Raw genomic sequence first — 17776 nt, 5'->3', positions numbered from 1 at the left:
CACATGACAGATGGATTAGAATAGGAAGACTGACAAAAGGGAGGGGGATCCTGGCAGGTGGTCCAGGAAGGCCTTTCTGAGGAGGTGGCAGTGGAGCTGGTGGCCTGAGGGAGCTCCCACAGTGAGCCCCCAGCTGCAGCAGCAATAGCTGGAGCAGACCCAGGTGAGGCGACCTTAGAGGGGTGGAGATGGGAAAGGAGGATGAAGGTATGGATGTCATCCTCAGTGCCTGAGGAAGTGAAGTCCACTTTCCTGTTCTCTGCAGCTGACTCTGGTTGCAGTCTGTAGGGGAGCAGATGGTGGGCCAAGATGGGAGCTGGTGGGAGGGTGAGGTCAGAGGCCCTGCTAAGGCAGAACTTGCTGGAGAAGGGTCAGAGATGTGGGGTGAAAAGGCCTAGATGATTCCTAGGCCTGAATAACTGAGGCAGGATGACCTCTGGAGGGTCAGGTTTGGTCTTGAAGTTTCAATTTAGACATCCAGGTGGCTTGGTCAGGTAGGCAGTTGATATAGGAGCTCAGGGCAGAGGACAGAGTCAGGAAGATTACTTTAGAGAATCATCAGGGTTGGAAGTATTTATGGCAACAGACTGGGTGGGTTTACCTAAGGAAGGGAGTGTGGTCAGTAGAGAGGAACAGAGGAACCAGGTCCAACCCCAGGAAGACCTTGCCTGGAGCCGCCTGATGGGCCTGGTGCTCTGGCCCCAGGTCCACATGTATGTTCAGGGGCCCAGTGTTTCTCCTGTCAGTACATTGCAAGCTGCTGGAAGCAAGTGATCCCATCATGTCTGCCTGTCCCTGAGGAGACAGTGAGGCCATTTCTTATGTCTGTGTCCCACTGTTGAAAGTTATGTGTCTTAGGTTTATTCTGCCATGGCATTCAGGATAGGGAGGAAGGTGTCTCCATTGGGCCTACACTCTGCTCCTGGACTGGGTTCTGGTTGGCCTCTGTGGCTTGCCTCTTTCTCTGCTAGGTCATCTTTTTGTGGGCTTATTTGCCATCCATTTGTTTTCTTTGGTGAAGTATTTTTGCTCATTTAAAAAATTATGTTATTTTCTTATCCAGTTTTGAGAGTTCTTTGTATATTCTGGATACTGTCCTTTATTATGGGTTACTTGTTTTGCAAATATTTTCTCCCAGTTTGTAGTTTGACTTTTCATTTTTGTAAGTGTCTTTTGAAGATCAAAAGTTTTAAATTTTCCTGGCTGGCATAGCTCAGTGGATTGAGCGCGGGCTGCGAACCAAAGTGTCGCAGGTTCGATTTCCAGCCAGGGTACATGCCTGGGTTGCAGGCTACAACCCCTAGCAACCGCACATTGATGTTTCTCTCTCTCTCTCTATCTCCCTCCCACCACTCTAAAAATAAATAAATAAAATTAAAAAAAAAGTTTTAAATTTTGAGGACATTCAACTTATCAATATTTCTCTTACATACATCATGTCTTAGGTATCCTAGTAAGAATTGCTTGTTAAAGTGTCTTTGTTCCTGGTTTGGGGGCAAGCATTCAGTGTCTCAGCCTTATTTATGAATGTCAGCTGTGTGTTTTAACCCGAGGTCTTTCATCAGGTTCAGAAAGTTCACTGAGAATTTTTTTCATGATTGATACTGAATTTTGCCAAATGCTTTTTCTGCATCTATTAAGATGACTATATAATTTTTTTAATTTAGTTTTTCATTTTTAGTCAGCTTATGTGGCCATCCATATAAAAATCAATTACATTGATTTTTAAAAAAGCATTAAACCAGTTGCATTTCTGGTTGGAATCCACTTTGTCATGATTTTTTTTGTATACTATAGGATTTCATATGCTAAAATTTAAGAATTTTTACATCTATATTTATGAGGAATATTGGTGTGTTAATGCAGTGTCTTTTTGTGGTTTTGGTATCAAAATGCTAGCTTCATAGAATGCTAGCTTCATAGACTAGGTTGAGAAGTGTTCCCTTATAGTCAATTTTCAGAATGAGTTAGTAAGGAATTGGTATTAATTCTCTCTTGAATATTTGGTGAAATTCATCATTGAAACCATCAGGTTGACTCTTTTTGGTGGGAAGGTTTTTAGCTTGAATTCAGTTTCTTGAATATAGATAGGGTTATCTAATTCTTCTTGAGTGAGTTTTGATAGCTTGATTCTTCTAAGAATTTGTTTCATCAAAGTTGTTAAATTCATTGCCATGCAGTAGTTTCTAACATTCCCTTTGAAAGGGTCAGGCTAGTTTCCCAATCTGCCAGACTGCTCACGACCTAGTCAGTCCAGTTTTCCAACCCGCTGGAGTGCCCATGACTCAGTTATTCTGACTCATTTGGTAGCCCGAGGCTTAATTGAAACTCTCTCCCACCAGGCACAATAGACATCTGGCGCCAGCCACAATGGCCCATGGTCAGACTGACCCTTCTGTACCTGGGAACAGTCCTGCTCTTTACCTGACCCATTGTTCTGGCTCACATCCTGAAACCCTGAGGCACCCACCCAGAAGAGCAAGAGAATAACCCCTCCCCTATCCCCTCACAAATCCTATGCTTTTTCTTTTAAAAACACCATTCCAGCCTTCCCCCACCCCCACTCTCCCCCTACCCGCCGGTCCCCAGGGCTGCAGTCGGTCCAGACTCAGCTTGCTTGTAAGCATAGCATCAAATAAAGGCATTTGGATCAGATCACCTGGTTCCTCTGGCTTCTATCTCTCGCACATTTCTAACACCCTTGTTATGTTATATTTTATTATTTTTTTATTGAAGTAAAATTCACATAAGGTGCATTGATTGATTGATTGATTGGGGGGGAGGGAGAAAGAGGGAAACATCAATGTGTGGTTGCCTCTTGAGCACCCCCTACTGGGGAATCTGGCCTGTAAACCAGGCATGTTCCCTGGCTAGGGATGGAACTGGCAACCCTTTGGTTCACAGGCTGGAACTCAATCCACTGAGCCACACCAGCCAGGGAGCAATGAATTGTTTTAATGTGTACAGTTCAGTGACATTCAGTGAATTTAGTGTTGTGCAACCACCACCCAGTTTCAGAATTTTTAAAATTTGTCCATCATGGTAACAAACACTATCCATTAAGTAGTCACGCCCTGTTTCTCCCTTCCTCCACCTCCTGGACAACTAATCTGCTTTTTATCTCTATGGATTTACATATTTCGGATGTTTCATGTAAATGGAATCATATACTATGGTGGCCTTTTATGGCTGGAGTCTTTCACTTAGTATCATGTGTCAAGGTTTATCTGAGTTGTGTGTATCAGTACTTTATTCCTTTTTATGGCTGTAGAATATTCCATTTTATGGATATATCACAATTTGTGTATTCATTATCTGTTGATGGACATGTGGGTTGTTTCCACATTTTGGCTATTGTGAATAGTGATGCTGTGAACAAGTATCTATTTGAGTCATTGTCTTCATTTATTTTGGACATATACCTGGGAGTGTAATTGCTGAGTCACATGGTAATTCTATGTTTGATGTTTTGAGGAACTGGCAGTCTTTCCCTAGACTTGAACCATTTCACATTTATACCAGTAATGTATAAAGGTGCCTATTTTTCCACATCCTCAGCAGTGCTTCTTATTTTCTGGTCTTTTGTTTATAGTCATCTTAGTAGGTGTTAAATTAGTATCACATTGTGGTTTGACTTATCTTTTTAATATCCTTTGTATCAGTAGTAATATTTTACTTATTATATTGATAGTGGTAATTTGTATCTTCTTGGCTTTTTTTCCTGATCAGTGTAGCTAGATGCTTATAAATATTATTGATCTCAAAAAACCAACTTTTGGTTTCATTACTTTTCTGTATTTTTTTATTGCTTTCCTGCTCATAGATTTCTACTCTCATTTTTATTGCTTTTCTTCTGCTGTCTTTGGTCTTAATTTGCTCTACTTTTTTTTTTCTAGTTTTGTATAGTAGAAGCTTAGGTTATTGATTTGAGAACTTTTTCCCCTTAATCTAGGTATTTTAGTACTACAAATTTCCCTCATGGTACTGCTTTTGCTGCATCCCACACATTTTGATATCTTGTGTTTTCATTTTTACTCAGTTCAAATGCTTTCGAATTTCTATTGTGATCTCTTCTCTGACCCATGTGTTATTTAGAAGTGTGCCATTTATTTTCAAGTATTTGGAGGATTTTCAAATACTTTTCTGTTATTGATTTCTAATTGAATTCCAGTGGTTTGAGATCATACTTTTTCTGATTTTAACATTTTAAGTTTTATTGCACTTTTTAATGGCTACAATGGTCTCTAAATATATTCCATGATTACTTGAAAAGGGTGTATTATGTTGTTATTGTGTAGAGCAGTGATTTTCAACTGATGTGCCACGACACATTGGCATGCTACAAGAATTTTTAAAATAGGCAATACCTGACTATTTAGCCAGGTGCACTGACCTCTTTTCCCTTCCTTAAACTGTCAAATAAAAAACTGACAACAGCTAACACAACAATAGCCGTCCAGTGTGAATGAATCAAAATTATACCTATTTTTTGTCAGGTAAGCAAAAATATATTTTTGGTGTGCTGTGGCATTTTAGTAATTAGTTTGTGTATGCCATGAGATGAAAAAGGTTGAAAATTGCTAGTGCAGAGCTCTCTGTGAATGTCAGTTAAGGAATGTGGGTGATAGTGTTCAGCCCCCTAAATCCTTTACTGATCTTCTATCAAGTTGTTTTGGCTCTTTTTATTATTTAATGTCCTTTTTAATTTCTGATAATATTCTTTGCTCTGAGCTCTACTTTTTCTGATGTTAATACAGCCATTCAGGCTTTATTTTGATTAGGGTTAGCATGGTACATCTTTTTCCATCATTTTTCTCTTATTTCATGTATATGTGTATATTTCAAGTGGCTTCCTTATAAATAGCAGGCAGTTTTGGTTTTACAACACTTGGTAGAGTAAGCATTTTGTAGCCAGATAGATTATCCATTCCCATAAAAACATTCAGGTAAAGATGACACAAGCTATTTGCATAAACCTGTTTAAACATCCTGATGTTCATAATCCTATCAACGCTTTTGTTGGGAGAACAGCCTTTATATTCTCTCAGTCTAATTGTAGTCCACACCAGGGCTTCACCAGTGGATTTGGGTACTACAGTTTGTGGGGCTCCCATGTCAAGAAGTCCAGAAACTTCTCCACCTCCTGACCATTTTACCCACTCTGGTGCAAAGGCTTTGGGCCCCAGTGAGGGGTTGAGGCAAGGGGCCCTGGATTTTTGTCTACTTTCATCTTGATTTATCTCTCTGATCATAGTTTGAAGCAATTGCGGGTCAGATATCTTTTTATAATCTTTGAATCTTGGCTTTCAAAATGCGTACAAACCAGGATAAATAAAGCAGACTTGTTTGGGGCTCTTGAATCCTTTTGGCCTGCTTAAAACCTTTGCTTGAACCCCATCAATGTCCATTTTATTAATATCTAACCATTGAGGGTGTGGGTGGTCATGCGTTAGGTGAGGGCTGCTGTGGTTGGGATGGCAGCACTGGCTCCTTCTCTGCAGTGCTCAGTGGCATGGATTCTGGAAGCTCCATCAGCTGAGATTAGCATAGGTAAAGACTGAGGGAGTCGTTAGTGGCAAAACTTTGAGTGTCCCTGACAGCCACAAGGGCTGCCTGGGTCCTTGGTGGTGAAAGCTGCTGGAGTCTTCTGCTCTCCTTTTCCTCCAAAGGGGAATGTCACAGCTGAAGGGATCCCTTTTGGTGACAAGCTATGTGAGAATGGGGATGGACTGACACATAAAATGTTGCCTGTGTGTTTCTATGTTGCCATCTTTTATTTTTGTGCTCTGCTGGGTTGCTGTAGCTCTTGAATTATACTTCAGAGCTCTCTCAGAGCTATTTTCATAAGTAGTGTCTATTAATCATTGTTTTTCTGGAGGTGCAAGTGCTGGGACCTCCTAGTTTACCAGTCTTGCTGATGTCATACTCCTAAATGTTTGTTGTTTCTTTCTTTCTTTGTGTAAGAAATAAAGATGGGCCCTGGCTGATGTGACTCAGTGGACTGTGTGCCAGGCAGTGAACCAAGAGGTTGGCAGTTTGATTCCCAGTCAGGGAACATGCTTGGGTTACAGGCCAGGTCCCCAGCTGGGGGTGTGTGAGAGGCAACCACACTTTGATGTTTCTCTCCCTCTCTTTCTCCCTCCCTTCCCCTCTTTCTAAAAATAAATAAAAAAATGAAAAAAAATAAAGATGATCCTTGGGGGACAGGCATTTTTACATGGTATTGACTTTAGCTGGGGTGCTTTCATGGTGCTAAGGTTAATAAGGACAGAGTAGGACCCAAGGAAAACTAGCTGGCTTCTGCTTCCTCCTAAGGCACTGATGACTGTCCTTGATACTGAAATGAGGCTCAGAGGACAGAAATTTTGGGCAATGTTGAAAGGTAAAGGGGTTTCTTCTTATAGAAAACAATATAATTGGTTTATTTAGATTGGAATTGACCCATTTCCAGATTGGAAATGTCTCAGGTTGGCAGGATTTGGATCACAGATCTTTTTCAAGAGCTGTGGATGGTTCAGCCATTACAATTAAGATCAGTCTAACCATACCCCCTCAACCAGGACACTGTGGGAAGAGAGGCTGATCTAGATTGTTGGGTTGATCATCCACAGGTAAGTAATACAGTCTATAAACTGAGCTATGTCACAGGGATTGGAGGCCCAAGGAGGATCAGAGACACCCAGACATATCTGTTGGAGATCGTGAAGCTGAGAATCCCATGATGCATTCCACACTTAGGCACTGGACCCTCCAGGTTGCTCAATATAAGAAGTCTTAGTTGGTTCATGATCATAGACATTCACAATGCCAGGGCTCATGGGATGAGTGTTTGTAGAAGTTACAGGTAAAGAGTTCTTTTCCTTTACTAAAATGATTTGGTTTGGTGCTTCTAATGCCATACTTGGCCAAGTTTGTAGCTGCTCCTTCCTCCTTTTAATGCGCTGGTTCTTGAACCAAGTCTTTATTATTAACTCTTCAATTTGAGTTGTTGAAGTGAAGTTCTGTTTTGGTAGCCCAATGTGGGTACTTGGTCTTTTCAAATCTATCTTTCAGTATTCTAAGCTGTTCTGGACTAAAATGTTGTGTGGTACTACCAAGCAGATCTTGGCTTTTCTGCCGTAAATCTTTAAAAGGTAGAATGATCTGCTGTGTGTGTTTATGAGCCATCTGATTTTCATCTCTGTGAGGGGTCCTATTTTTTATCCAATCTTAAAATCTCTTTAATTTAGTTAGGATTTTTTATACCAGTTATATTTAATGTGAATATTGGTATGATATGCTATTAGTTCCTATTTGTCTCATTTTTAATTAGACCCTCTTTTTCTCTTTTTTCTGCTTATTTTGGATTATTTATGATCAATTTTATCACCTTTACTAGCCTATTAGTTATACTCTTTGCTTTTAGAGGTTGCTTTAGGATTTATTGTATATATGCTTAATTTATTACTGCCTGTCTTCAAATAATATTATATTCATTTACTTGTAGTGTAAAGCCTAAGAACTGCCCTGACTGGTGTGGCTTAGTGAATTGAGTGCTGGCCTGTGAACCAAAGGGCTGCTGGTTCAGTTCCCAGTCAGGGTACATGTCTGGGTTGTGGGCCAGGTCCCTGGTAGGGGGCATGTGAAAGGCAACCACACATTGATGTTTCTCCCCCTTTCTTTATCTTTGCCTTCCCCTCTCTCTAAAACAAACAAACAAACAAACAAACAACCCCCACTAAGAACAGTAACTTCTACGTAACTTTTCCTGCCTTTATGTCATTGTCATGCCATTTTACTTCTGTATTCTTACAAACTCCACAATACATGATTATTATTTTTGCATTAAATGGTCTATTACCTTTTAAAATAACCTTAAAAATTAAGGAAATACGCATTTCTGTTTATTTATGAACTTTCTGTTTCCAGTGCTTTTCATTTCTTATGTAAGTCAAGATTTTCTTCTGATAATTATTTTCTTTTTATGTGATGGGCTAACTTTAATGTTTTTCCTAGTTCAGGTATGTTGGACATAAATTATTTTAGCTTTTGTCTGTTGCAAAAAGTCTTTATTTTGCCTTTGTATTCGAAAGTCATTTTTACTACATATGGTATTTCAGGTTGACAGTTTTTTTCCTTCATTACTTTAGAGATATAATTTCATTAACTTCTGGCTTGCATTGTTTCTGAAAAGTCCTGTGTTCACTATGTCTGTGTTTGTTTCTCTGTACATGATCCCTCGCTCCCTCCCTCCCTCTCTCTTTTTCTCTTTTTTTTTTGTGTCTGTGTTTGAAGGCAGTATGTTTAATGTCTAAACAATGTTTCTTTACATATTTTTATGTTTTTCACAATCTCAGGCAGGAAGAAATATGTCATCAAGTGATAAAGCATCTGGTTCCCTTCCTCAGGACTGCTGGTAGAGTCAGGGCTTGAAGTGGCTGGGAAGGTGTTGAGTGCTAGAACTTTCCCTGTGCTGCTGTACATCTCGCTGGATCTATTTCCACTTTAGCCCTGATAACAAAGGTGGAGTATGGAGGTGGGGATGAGCACTTGCAGTGAACCTCTCTTCCTAATGGCCCCTTCGATTCCAGCTACTTTGAGAAAAACAGAAGATCTCTAGGTGGGGTGAGTTTGCAGGAGAGAAGACCACTGTTTTGAACATAAACTCCCATCCTGGCATGATCACCCTTAAACAGGCCATCTAACCTCCCTCAGCCTTGGTCATCTCATATTTCAAGTGGAGTTAAGACTATCTACCTCAAAGATTAGAATGCGACATTATGAGACCTTTAATAAATAGCTAGGATACAAGCTGTCTTTTTATTTAAAAAATATCAAAAATAGGAACACTTCATGAATTTGTATGTCATCCTTCTGCAGGGGCCATGCTAATCTTCTCTGTATTGTTCCCATTTTAGTAAATGTGCTTCCAAAGCAAGCACCATGTTTCTTTATTCACTGGCTGCTTTTAAGTTTTTCTCTTTAGGTAAATTGATTATGATGTGCCTTGGTTTAGTTTCCTTTGTGTTTTTTCTGCTTGGGATTTATTGACTTTTTTGGATCTATAGGTTCATAATTTTTATCAATTTTTGTATCAATTATTTCTTTAAATATGTTTTTGTCTCAGCCTGGACTCCACTCTTAAGTCCTCAATTACAGGTACATAGTTTTTAATTTTTTTTAGGGAAGAGGGATCTTTCATTTTAGATAGTTTTTGTCTGCACATACTGCTTTGTCTGACTATTGACTAATCTCTCCTTTAGACTGATATAACATTAATCCCATCTAGTGTATTTTTCGCCTCTCATATGTAATATTTTTTATTTTTAGATGTTTGATTTGGGTCTTTTTTAATGCTTTTTATGTCTCTCCATAGCATGTTATCTTTTCCTCTATTTTCTTAAACACATACATTGTATTTATAATAGCTATTTTAAGAAACTTGTGTACTAATTATTTTTGTGTGTAATGTCTGAATCATTTTCTTATTGATCAACTGTTCTCATTATGAGATTTTTTTGCATGCTTGTTATTTTTCGAATAGGTGGAAGACATAGTGCAAGTTATGTTGTTGGGTTCTATATTCTTTTAAATATTTTAAATTTTCTTGTTAGAATCCATTTGAGTTAGAAAGTTTAGATCTTTTGCTGGCTTGCCGTTGGACATTGTTTGGCAGCTCTTAGTTTAGTACATCAGTTTCGTCCAGTGCTAATGTGACTCTGCTGCTGAGGTGACACTCTTCCAGGAGCTCAGCCTTGTGTCACAGGGTTCCCTGGTCTGGTTGTTGAGAATGAACACATTTCTAGAGCTGTGGGCACTACAACTCTTCTTGTCCTGCTTCTTTCTCTTGGCTCTCTCTGGTTGCAGATAGTTTGCTCACTCACATGTGCTAATCCATGTTCGGGTGAAGACTGAGGAGACATACCACCCTCCACCCCACGGCTCTCTGGAACATTTCTCTGTGTGGTGCTCTCCTTTCTGGTACTCTGCTCTGCCCATTGTAGCTGTCTTTGCCTCCCTGAATCTCAACGCTGTTTTTTCCTTTCAGGACTGCTTGCTTTGCTTGGGCCCCTCTTCTGCACTGTGGTCTGGAAGCTCCCCACGCTGCAGGCTGCGTGATCAGGATGCATCACATTTTTTCTTTCCCTCAGTGATCATTGTCCCATGATGCCTGTTTGTCCTGTGTCTGAACATCCTGTCTCAGGTCTTTTGTCTGTTTCTCAATTGTTTGAGGCAGGAGAGTCAATCCCTTTTCTGTCATTGCATGAAAGTAGATGTCCTCCTTTGGCAGTTTCTGATACCTCCATCCTCTTCAGACTGAGACTCAGCCTCTTCAGACTGAGGCTGCCAGAAGGAGTCTCTAGTAACATTGTTTACATACCACTGAAGTCTTTGCACAGGCAGGCCTCCTTGGTCTGGTCACAGTTTAGGGCAGTCTAGGGTTCTGAGCATTTATTGATACTTTTTAAGTCCAGGCTCAGTTTCAAATCTAACTACTTTTTGTGGAATTCCTTCTCTGGAAAACTGTCTTGACTTTCCAAATAATTGATTTATGATTACATTTTTTCTATATAAATTACTTTGGTTTGACGAAGTTTGATGTCTAAGGTATAGAGCATTCTTTGCATTATTTTCTACCTGTGATTTTCAATTATAATCCTTTTTTAACCTGTTTACAGGGCTGTGTCCAGAGAGAGAAGATCTTCACATGGTTCCATGTAAGTAGTACTTCTTAAAATGCCTTTATAGAGGGTATGTCTTTAATTGAGTGATTCTTTCTACAGCAGTGATTTTTTAAAATCTTGTTTGCACCTGAAGCCACATGTCTTACTGCCCTTCCTTATGGCCTGGTTTTACGTCACATGAGGGACCTGTTACAGGTCAGGGTGCAACAACAGTACCAGTGATATGCACGATTTCCCATCTGGCTTTTGTAGGACCAAAGCTGAAAAAGAAGTGGTTTTCTCCTTTTCCATTAACCTTTGTTCTCCAAAGTTAACTCGACCAAACTGTCCAGTAGTGGATCTGAGGCCAGTTGTTAGTGTGCTCTACACGGACACATGCCTCTTTCTCATGCTCCAGTGGTGCTCACCAGCCAGTAGTGATGAATGTGTGCTGTGGCCATGATGACGTGTCCGGGCCATGTGGACACCTGTTTGTGGCTGTGTCTCCAGTTTTGCAAAACCACTTTGAAATGACTTCTTTTAAATTTATCCTTAAGAGATTTGTTTTTCTAAAACTTATAATATTTTCTAAAAGTTTTCAGCAGTCTTGTTTGGAATACAAATTAGCAGCTAATTTTTATGAAATGCCTGATTTGTGTCAGCTATGCTGGTCTAAATATCTTGCTTAGTTCCCACATGCCCTGTGAAGTAGGTACTCTTCTACTCACTTCCAAGGCTCACGGAAGTGACGTCACCGTGGCAGTCAGTGGGGAGACTGGGATTTGAGCCAAGGCCTCTGACTTTATTAGCCTGAGTCCGCTTCACGAGGGTAGAATAAGTGGGAGCTGCCTGGATGCTGTGAGGTAGGCCCTGAACTCAGTATCTGCCCTTCCCGTTGAGTGGTTTAGGTGGCAGCCCCGAGTGGCCACCATGGAGTACTGAGCTTAGCCATCCTGGTGGGAGGGTGATACAGGCACAGCCCTGACTTTCCAGGGCCTGTTGTCTGCAGCAGGGCAGTGACTTCATCAGCAGCCCCCCCTTGGGAGATGGTGGCAAGGAGTTGGGAGCATGTGCACGTATGTATTCAGGGCTGTTGGTTAACCCAATCCTGAACATTTGAAGAGGAGCGTTCTTACTTAACAAGTTGTTTGAACAAAGATTTTGTTTGTTCTTTCCTTTATTCAGCAAGTATTTGATGGAATGCCTGTGATGTGCCAGGCACTCTTCTAGAACACCCTTAGTTTACATCCTTATGGGGGTTACAAAACATAAATACTAAGTAACAATGTGTCAGGTGGTGATGCTGCTGTGGAGGAAATGAAGAACGGGGAGGGCTGTGGGAGTGCTGGGCGCAGTTTTGAATGGGCAGTCAGTGCAGGCCCTGAGAAGGGAACAATTGAGCAGAGCCATGAAGGAGCTGCAGGACCGAGCCCTATGGGTGTTGGAGGGTGAACGGCACCAGGCCCCAGGGGGGAAGGAGCAGAGGCTCTGGGCAATGTGCCTGGCGTGTTCACAGAGCAGCAAGGAGGTCCGTGTGGCTGGACCCAAGTGGAGTGAAGGAGCAGGGGCAGGAGCTGATGTCATTGGGTATCAAAGACACATCAGGGCCATAGAGGGACATCCTGAGGCCACTTGCTGTGTCAGGAATGAGGGCTGACTGTGGGAGTGGGGGTCCAGGTAGTCTTTTTTCCTTCCTTTGTTGGATTGTTTTTTTCAAACTGAAGCTGTTACATAGAGAACATCCAGATTCCTCCTGGCTTGGGACCAACACTGTAATTGTGCAAATCTGGATCTAATTTTCACAGAAACCCCAAGGGAAGGGCCCTTGGAACTCAGGCATATAAACAATGCCCCGGATATGCTGGGCCTCTTTCCCCATAGACATTGGTGTTGTCCAAATTCCTCCACCCTAGTTCGGACCGACTGCAGTTCTGGAGATGAATAAACATGCCTGGGTGGGCCAGGCTGGCTGAGTTACCCACCCTGTCGGCGCTGCACAGTGCGCGCTGGCTCTGCGCCGTAGGAGACAAATAATGTGTTTGAGCCATCAAGACTGCAGCTCCAGAGGGCTGCAGCCGGGATCTGGGAATTCCCTGAGGCTTGGTTAACTGAAGGCAGCCAGCTTTTTATAGGGCACCTGTGGCCTCTTCTGCAGGTTTGAAGGGAGCTATTAGGAACACTCATCTGGTTGGAACAGAAATGGCTCTGCTTCCCTTGGCAGTCCTGGTTGAGTCCTGCAGCGTCTTCCAGTGGGATTCCTGGGGATGTGATGAGCCAGTATGGAGTTCATCTGCAGTGGGTGATGCCCAGGGGAACTGGTGGTTTGGAAGAACTTGGATTTCCATTTTCACGTCTCTGAGAACTTTCCACACTTCCATAGACTGAGGCGAAGAGCAGTCTGACTTAGTGAAGCCGAAGATGGGCTTCTGGCCTCAGTGTGATGCCTGCGTTTAGACAAAGCTGGGATTCCTGAAAGCCCACTTTGTTAGGCAGAGGGGAATCGGGGATCCTACAGCTGGCTGGTGGCAGAGACCCTTCCTTGCCCAACTCAGGCCTGGGCCTTAGGCTACACTAAGAGCAGGAAATTAAGAGATAATGATAACAGGAACTTTGTTGACATTTTTATTTACTTTGAAGTCTTTTAGTGTTTGTAATACTGAATTGGTTATTTGCTTTTCACAGATTTTTTCCTGCATTACATTAAGATAACAACTTTCACTATAGACTTGAATTGGAACATTAAAACATAACTTTAAAACTCACCTAGAATAGGTACAGAGAGGAGGACTGTGCCAATGAGCTTGCTGGCTGGGACTCCTCCCTCAGAGGCCCCCTTCCTGCTGTGTCCTTGGTGACCCTGCTACACACAGTCTGCAGTTCGCAGGGCAGGCCTGTGATCACTTTCTCATAAACACCCCTGACTCCTTCATGTAGTTGAGTGTCCACTGGGCACAATAACAGCACGGCATTGCAGGGAGACCACGCAGCCCTGCAGACTGGTCAAGGAACTTCACAGCTTCCATCCCCACCCCAATTCTGGCCACACGTCCCTGGTGGGTTCGCTTTTATCTGAGGCCATGCTTATACATCTGATCTTCCTTCCTCAGATTTTAGTCTCAGCCGGTACTGTGCCTCTTTCCCACCTGAAATGCTGCCAGCCTGCCCCTCCACTTGATGCCCCCTGCATCCCAGTATGGGCCCTCTCTCCGTCACTTAGGGACTTGCTGCTGCTGCCTCGGTGGTGCTGCCTCACTCCTGGGCCTCAGCTTCTTCTTCCTGACAGATCACCTCTGTTAGTATCCAAGATCCTTGATACTCCCATCTTAAAATTAATTTAAAAATTCCTCCCTTGATTTTCAGTCAGAGTGGGAGATTAAATTTACAGTGACCTCTGCTTTCTTTAAAAGCCCACTAAAAGGGCACAACCTACCAAGAAATTAAGAGAGGAGGCGACAGAATTTGGAAAATTTGGGAAGTAGATGGACAGAGGGATCTAGCAGATCTGAAAAACGGAAAACTGAGTGGCGTGTGTGTGTATGTGTTGGGGGGCCTGGGAGGTGAATATACTGCACTGCAGACAGTTACCCCTCCACCAAGTCTCAGGACTGATTCTGAAAATGGGGTGGTGGGATGCGGGTGGAAGGAGGCAGCAATGAAAATAGGGCCAAAATAGGAAATTAGTGGAAAGAAGCAGTCACACTCTTAGCGCCTCCCCCAGCAAGCCTGAAAATCCTTCCCCACCCTGGCTGAAGACTGCAGGTTCCTCCCTTCAGGGGGGGAACTGGAGTCTTTGGGCACAGCAGAGGGAGCAGTTCTAAACAGAAAGTGGAACAAGCTCCTGCCCTAATGGCACCACAACACTGGAAACCTGGGATGTACTGTTGGATGTGTGTGAGTAGATCAGGCTGTTCCCTGCTATGTTTGAGTGACCTCTGGCCGAGTGTTTGGAGATAAACTGACATAAGTGCACAGGACACTCAGCAAACCCTTATTAACTCTAGGAAGCACAAGAAGGGGGATGCAGCAGGAGGAGGAATAAGGTCACAGAGCTCCTGTGTGCATGTCCTGACAGTGTGTACTGGAGATTGATGATCAGACCAGATTGGGCAGAGGTGTGTGGGTGGCTCTGAGGGTTAATTTCATGTTTGTAATAGGAAGTTAGTGGATGATACAAACTGTAAGGTCAAGAAGAGCGAACTGAACCTGGGAATTAGAAATGTGGAGAGAAATACCAAAAGAGGAGAGAAGAACCAAGAGAGATGCCTGTGGGAGGGGATACTGTTTTCACTATAAGTTTTGTGGAATTCTTTGACTTGAAAACCATGTACATTTACAATTTTGTTAAAAATAAAATTGAAAGGTAATAAATATAGCAAATACTGTTTTTCAAAAAAATAATAATGAAAACAAGGCCTCTCCACTCTCTCCTGTCTCCTGCAGGGCCAAGCTGGACTGTGTGGCCATCTGGTCCTCCCCAGCAGGGCTTTGTCTGCACCATTGGGCTGGTTCACGTGGTCTCTGCTTCCCCCAATCCGGTGAAAAAATCTTTCCTCAGGGGCTTGAGCTCTGCTGCTTTAGACCCATACAGCAACCCCTTCCCATGACGCCATGCATCCCAGGCCCCCGTGTTTGTTTGTGTATCTGTCTTGCTTCTCCCCTGCACACGTGAGCCACTCTGCCGTGATGCTCAGGGAAGACCCTGCTGGTGGTTGGTGCTTGGGGGACTACGGGGCCCATGGCACTGCTGCAGACATTTTGGTCTGTTTCACTCCAGGTTTTGCATCAGGGATTAAGGTGTATATACACTTCTATGCCCTGCTTTTAAACTAAATAATATACTGCAAAATGTTTTACGTCATCCAGTTGAATATCTTATTTTTAAAAAAATTCTCACCTGAGGGTATGTTTATTGATTTTAGAGAGGGGGGAGTGGTTGGGAAACAGAGAGAGAGAGAGAGAGAGAGACATCAATATCCACGCCCCGACTAAGGATTGAATCCACAACCTTTTGGTGTTATTGGGACAATGTTCCCACCGAGTCACCCTGCCATAGTGAAAGTCTCATTTTTTAAAGGTTGCATGGTTTCCACTTTATGGATGTAGGTATTTATTAAACCATTCCCTTCTTGTTTAATACATTTGGTTTTTTCTCAGCTCTGCCACTGATTTGAGTATCCTTGTGCATAAGTCAGTTTCCCTTCATTGTGAAGCAGTGTGGAGTATTTATTCATCCACATGGAATTCCTGGGTCAAAAGACATGAATATTTTAAGAGGTATAATGTGTCACTGCCAAATTGATCTCAAGATGGCTAGATGAGAGCAGCACACAGTGCCTGTGTTACTGTGTCCCTGAAAACATGGGAAACCAACATAATGTGTACAGTGGATCAAGCTTTGTCGCTATAGTTAATTTAGTCTTTTCCTTATATGTAAAACAGTTTTATTGAAAACATTATGCATTTGCCTTCATGCTGTTTTCTTCAGTCAACTCATTCATCTTGTAATCTGATGTTGGTGTTTTGGGCAGTTACATGAGTATTTTCCTTTGTAACGTCATCATCTATTGTGTTTACATTTAGAAACCTCTTCCTTCCTGAAACTGGGGTGGCCACTTACATTTTCCACTTTTACTTTTTGCATTGACCTATGTAATCCACTTGGGATTTAATTTGATATGTGTTATTAGGTGAAGACATAAGTTATTTTTCTTTTCTAAGTACTAAAAACACTTATTTGTTGAAAAGTACTTCATTTTCCCAGTAATTTGTGTTGCTACTTTTTTCCCTCCTCCTTTTATTTATTTATTTATTTTAAATATATTTTCTTGATTATGCTATTACAGTTGTCCCATTACCCCTCTTCATTCCCCTCCACCCTACACACCCTCTCCCACCCACATTCCCCCCTTTAGTTCATGTCCATGTGTCATAAGTTCTTTAGCTTCTACATTTCCCATACTATTCTTGCCCTCCCCCTGTCTATTTTCTACCTACCATCTATGCTACTTATTCTGCGTACCTTTTCCCCCCTCTCCTCCTCCCACCCCCCTGTTGCTAACCTTCCATGTGATCTCTATTTCTGTGGTTCTGTTCCTGTTCTAGTTGTTTGCTTAGTTTGTTTTTGTTTTTGTTTGTTTTTGTTTTTGTTTTAGGTGTGGTTGTTAATAATTGTGAGTTTGCTGTTATTTTATTATACATGGATTTTATCTTCTTTTTCTTAGGTAAGTCCCTTTAACATTTCATAAAATAAGGGCTTGGTGATGATGAACTCCTTTAACTTGACCTTATCTGAGAAGCACTTTATCTGCCCATCCATTCTAAATGAAAGCTTAGCTGGATAGAGCAATCTTGGATGTAGGTCCTTGCCTTTCATGACTTGGAATACTTCTTTCCAGCCCCTTCTTGCCTGCATGGTCTCTTTTGAGAAATCAGCTGACAGTCTGATGGGAACTCCTCTGTAGGTTACTGTCTCCTTATCTCTTGCTGCTTCTAGGATTCTCTCCTTCATTTTTACCTTGGCTAATGTAATTATGATGTGCCTTGGTGTGTTCCTCCTTGGGTCCAACTTCTTTGGGACTCTCTGAGCTTCCTGGACTTCCTGGAAATCTATTTCCTTTGCCAGATTGAGGAAGTTCTCCTTTATTATTTGTCCAAATAACTTTTCCACTTGTTGCTCTTCCTCTTCCCCTTCTGGTACCCCTATAATTCAGATGTTGGAATGTTTAAAGATGTCCTGGAGGTTCCTAAGCCTCTCCTCACTTTTTTGAATTCTTATTTCTTCATTCTTTTCTGTTTAGTTGTTTCTTTTTTCCTTCTGGTCCACTTCATTGATTTGAGTCCCAGTTTTCTTCCCATCACAATTGGTTCCCTGTGCATTTTCCTTCATTTCACTTAGTGTAGCCTTCATTTTTTCATCTAATTTGCAACCAAATTCAACCAATTCTGTGAGCATCCTGATCACCAGTGTTTTGAACTGTGCATCTGATAAGTTGGCTATCTCTTGGTTTCTTAGTTGTATTTACTCTGGAGCTTTGATCTGTTCTTCCATTTGGGCCTTTTTTTTCAGGGGGCGGGGTCTTGTGCTCGTTACGTATGAGGGGTAGAGCCTTAGTTGTTCACCTGGGCAGGGTAAC

General features: G+C 42.0%; 1 protein-coding gene and 1 non-coding gene across 19 annotated transcripts in view; one reads left to right on the top strand and one right to left on the bottom strand.

Annotated features, from left to right (window-relative positions):
• Nucleotides 1–17776, top strand: part of PCBP3 (poly(rC) binding protein 3) — a 219144-nt gene that overhangs the window by 57526 nt on the left and 143842 nt on the right. For 14 of the 18 annotated variants that reach the window (XM_045852719.1, XM_045852715.1, XM_045852714.1 and 11 more), the window contains exon 2: nucleotides 10659–10697. The exons of the other annotated variants lie outside the window; for them this stretch is intronic. In XM_045852719.1, the coding sequence (XP_045708675.1) occupies nucleotides 10688–10697 (10 nt within the window). In that variant the 5' untranslated portion in view covers nucleotides 10659–10687. The remainder of the gene's footprint in view (nucleotides 1–10658; nucleotides 10698–17776) is intronic. 18 annotated transcript variants of the gene reach the window in all.
• LOC123828137 lies at nucleotides 8815–8921 on the bottom strand. Its single transcript, XR_006787429.1, has one exon. It is a non-coding gene; the product is annotated as a U6 spliceosomal RNA (small nuclear RNA).

The sequence above is a fragment of the Phyllostomus hastatus genome, unplaced genomic scaffold, assembly GCF_019186645.2.
Source record: "Phyllostomus hastatus isolate PE091 unplaced genomic scaffold, TTU_PhHast_1.1 phas_contig_948, whole genome shotgun sequence".
In the NCBI taxonomy this organism is placed as follows: domain Eukaryota; kingdom Metazoa; phylum Chordata; class Mammalia; order Chiroptera; family Phyllostomidae; genus Phyllostomus; species Phyllostomus hastatus.
Note: the sequence above shows the minus strand (reverse complement) of the source record. Positions and strands in the feature narration are given on the sequence as shown.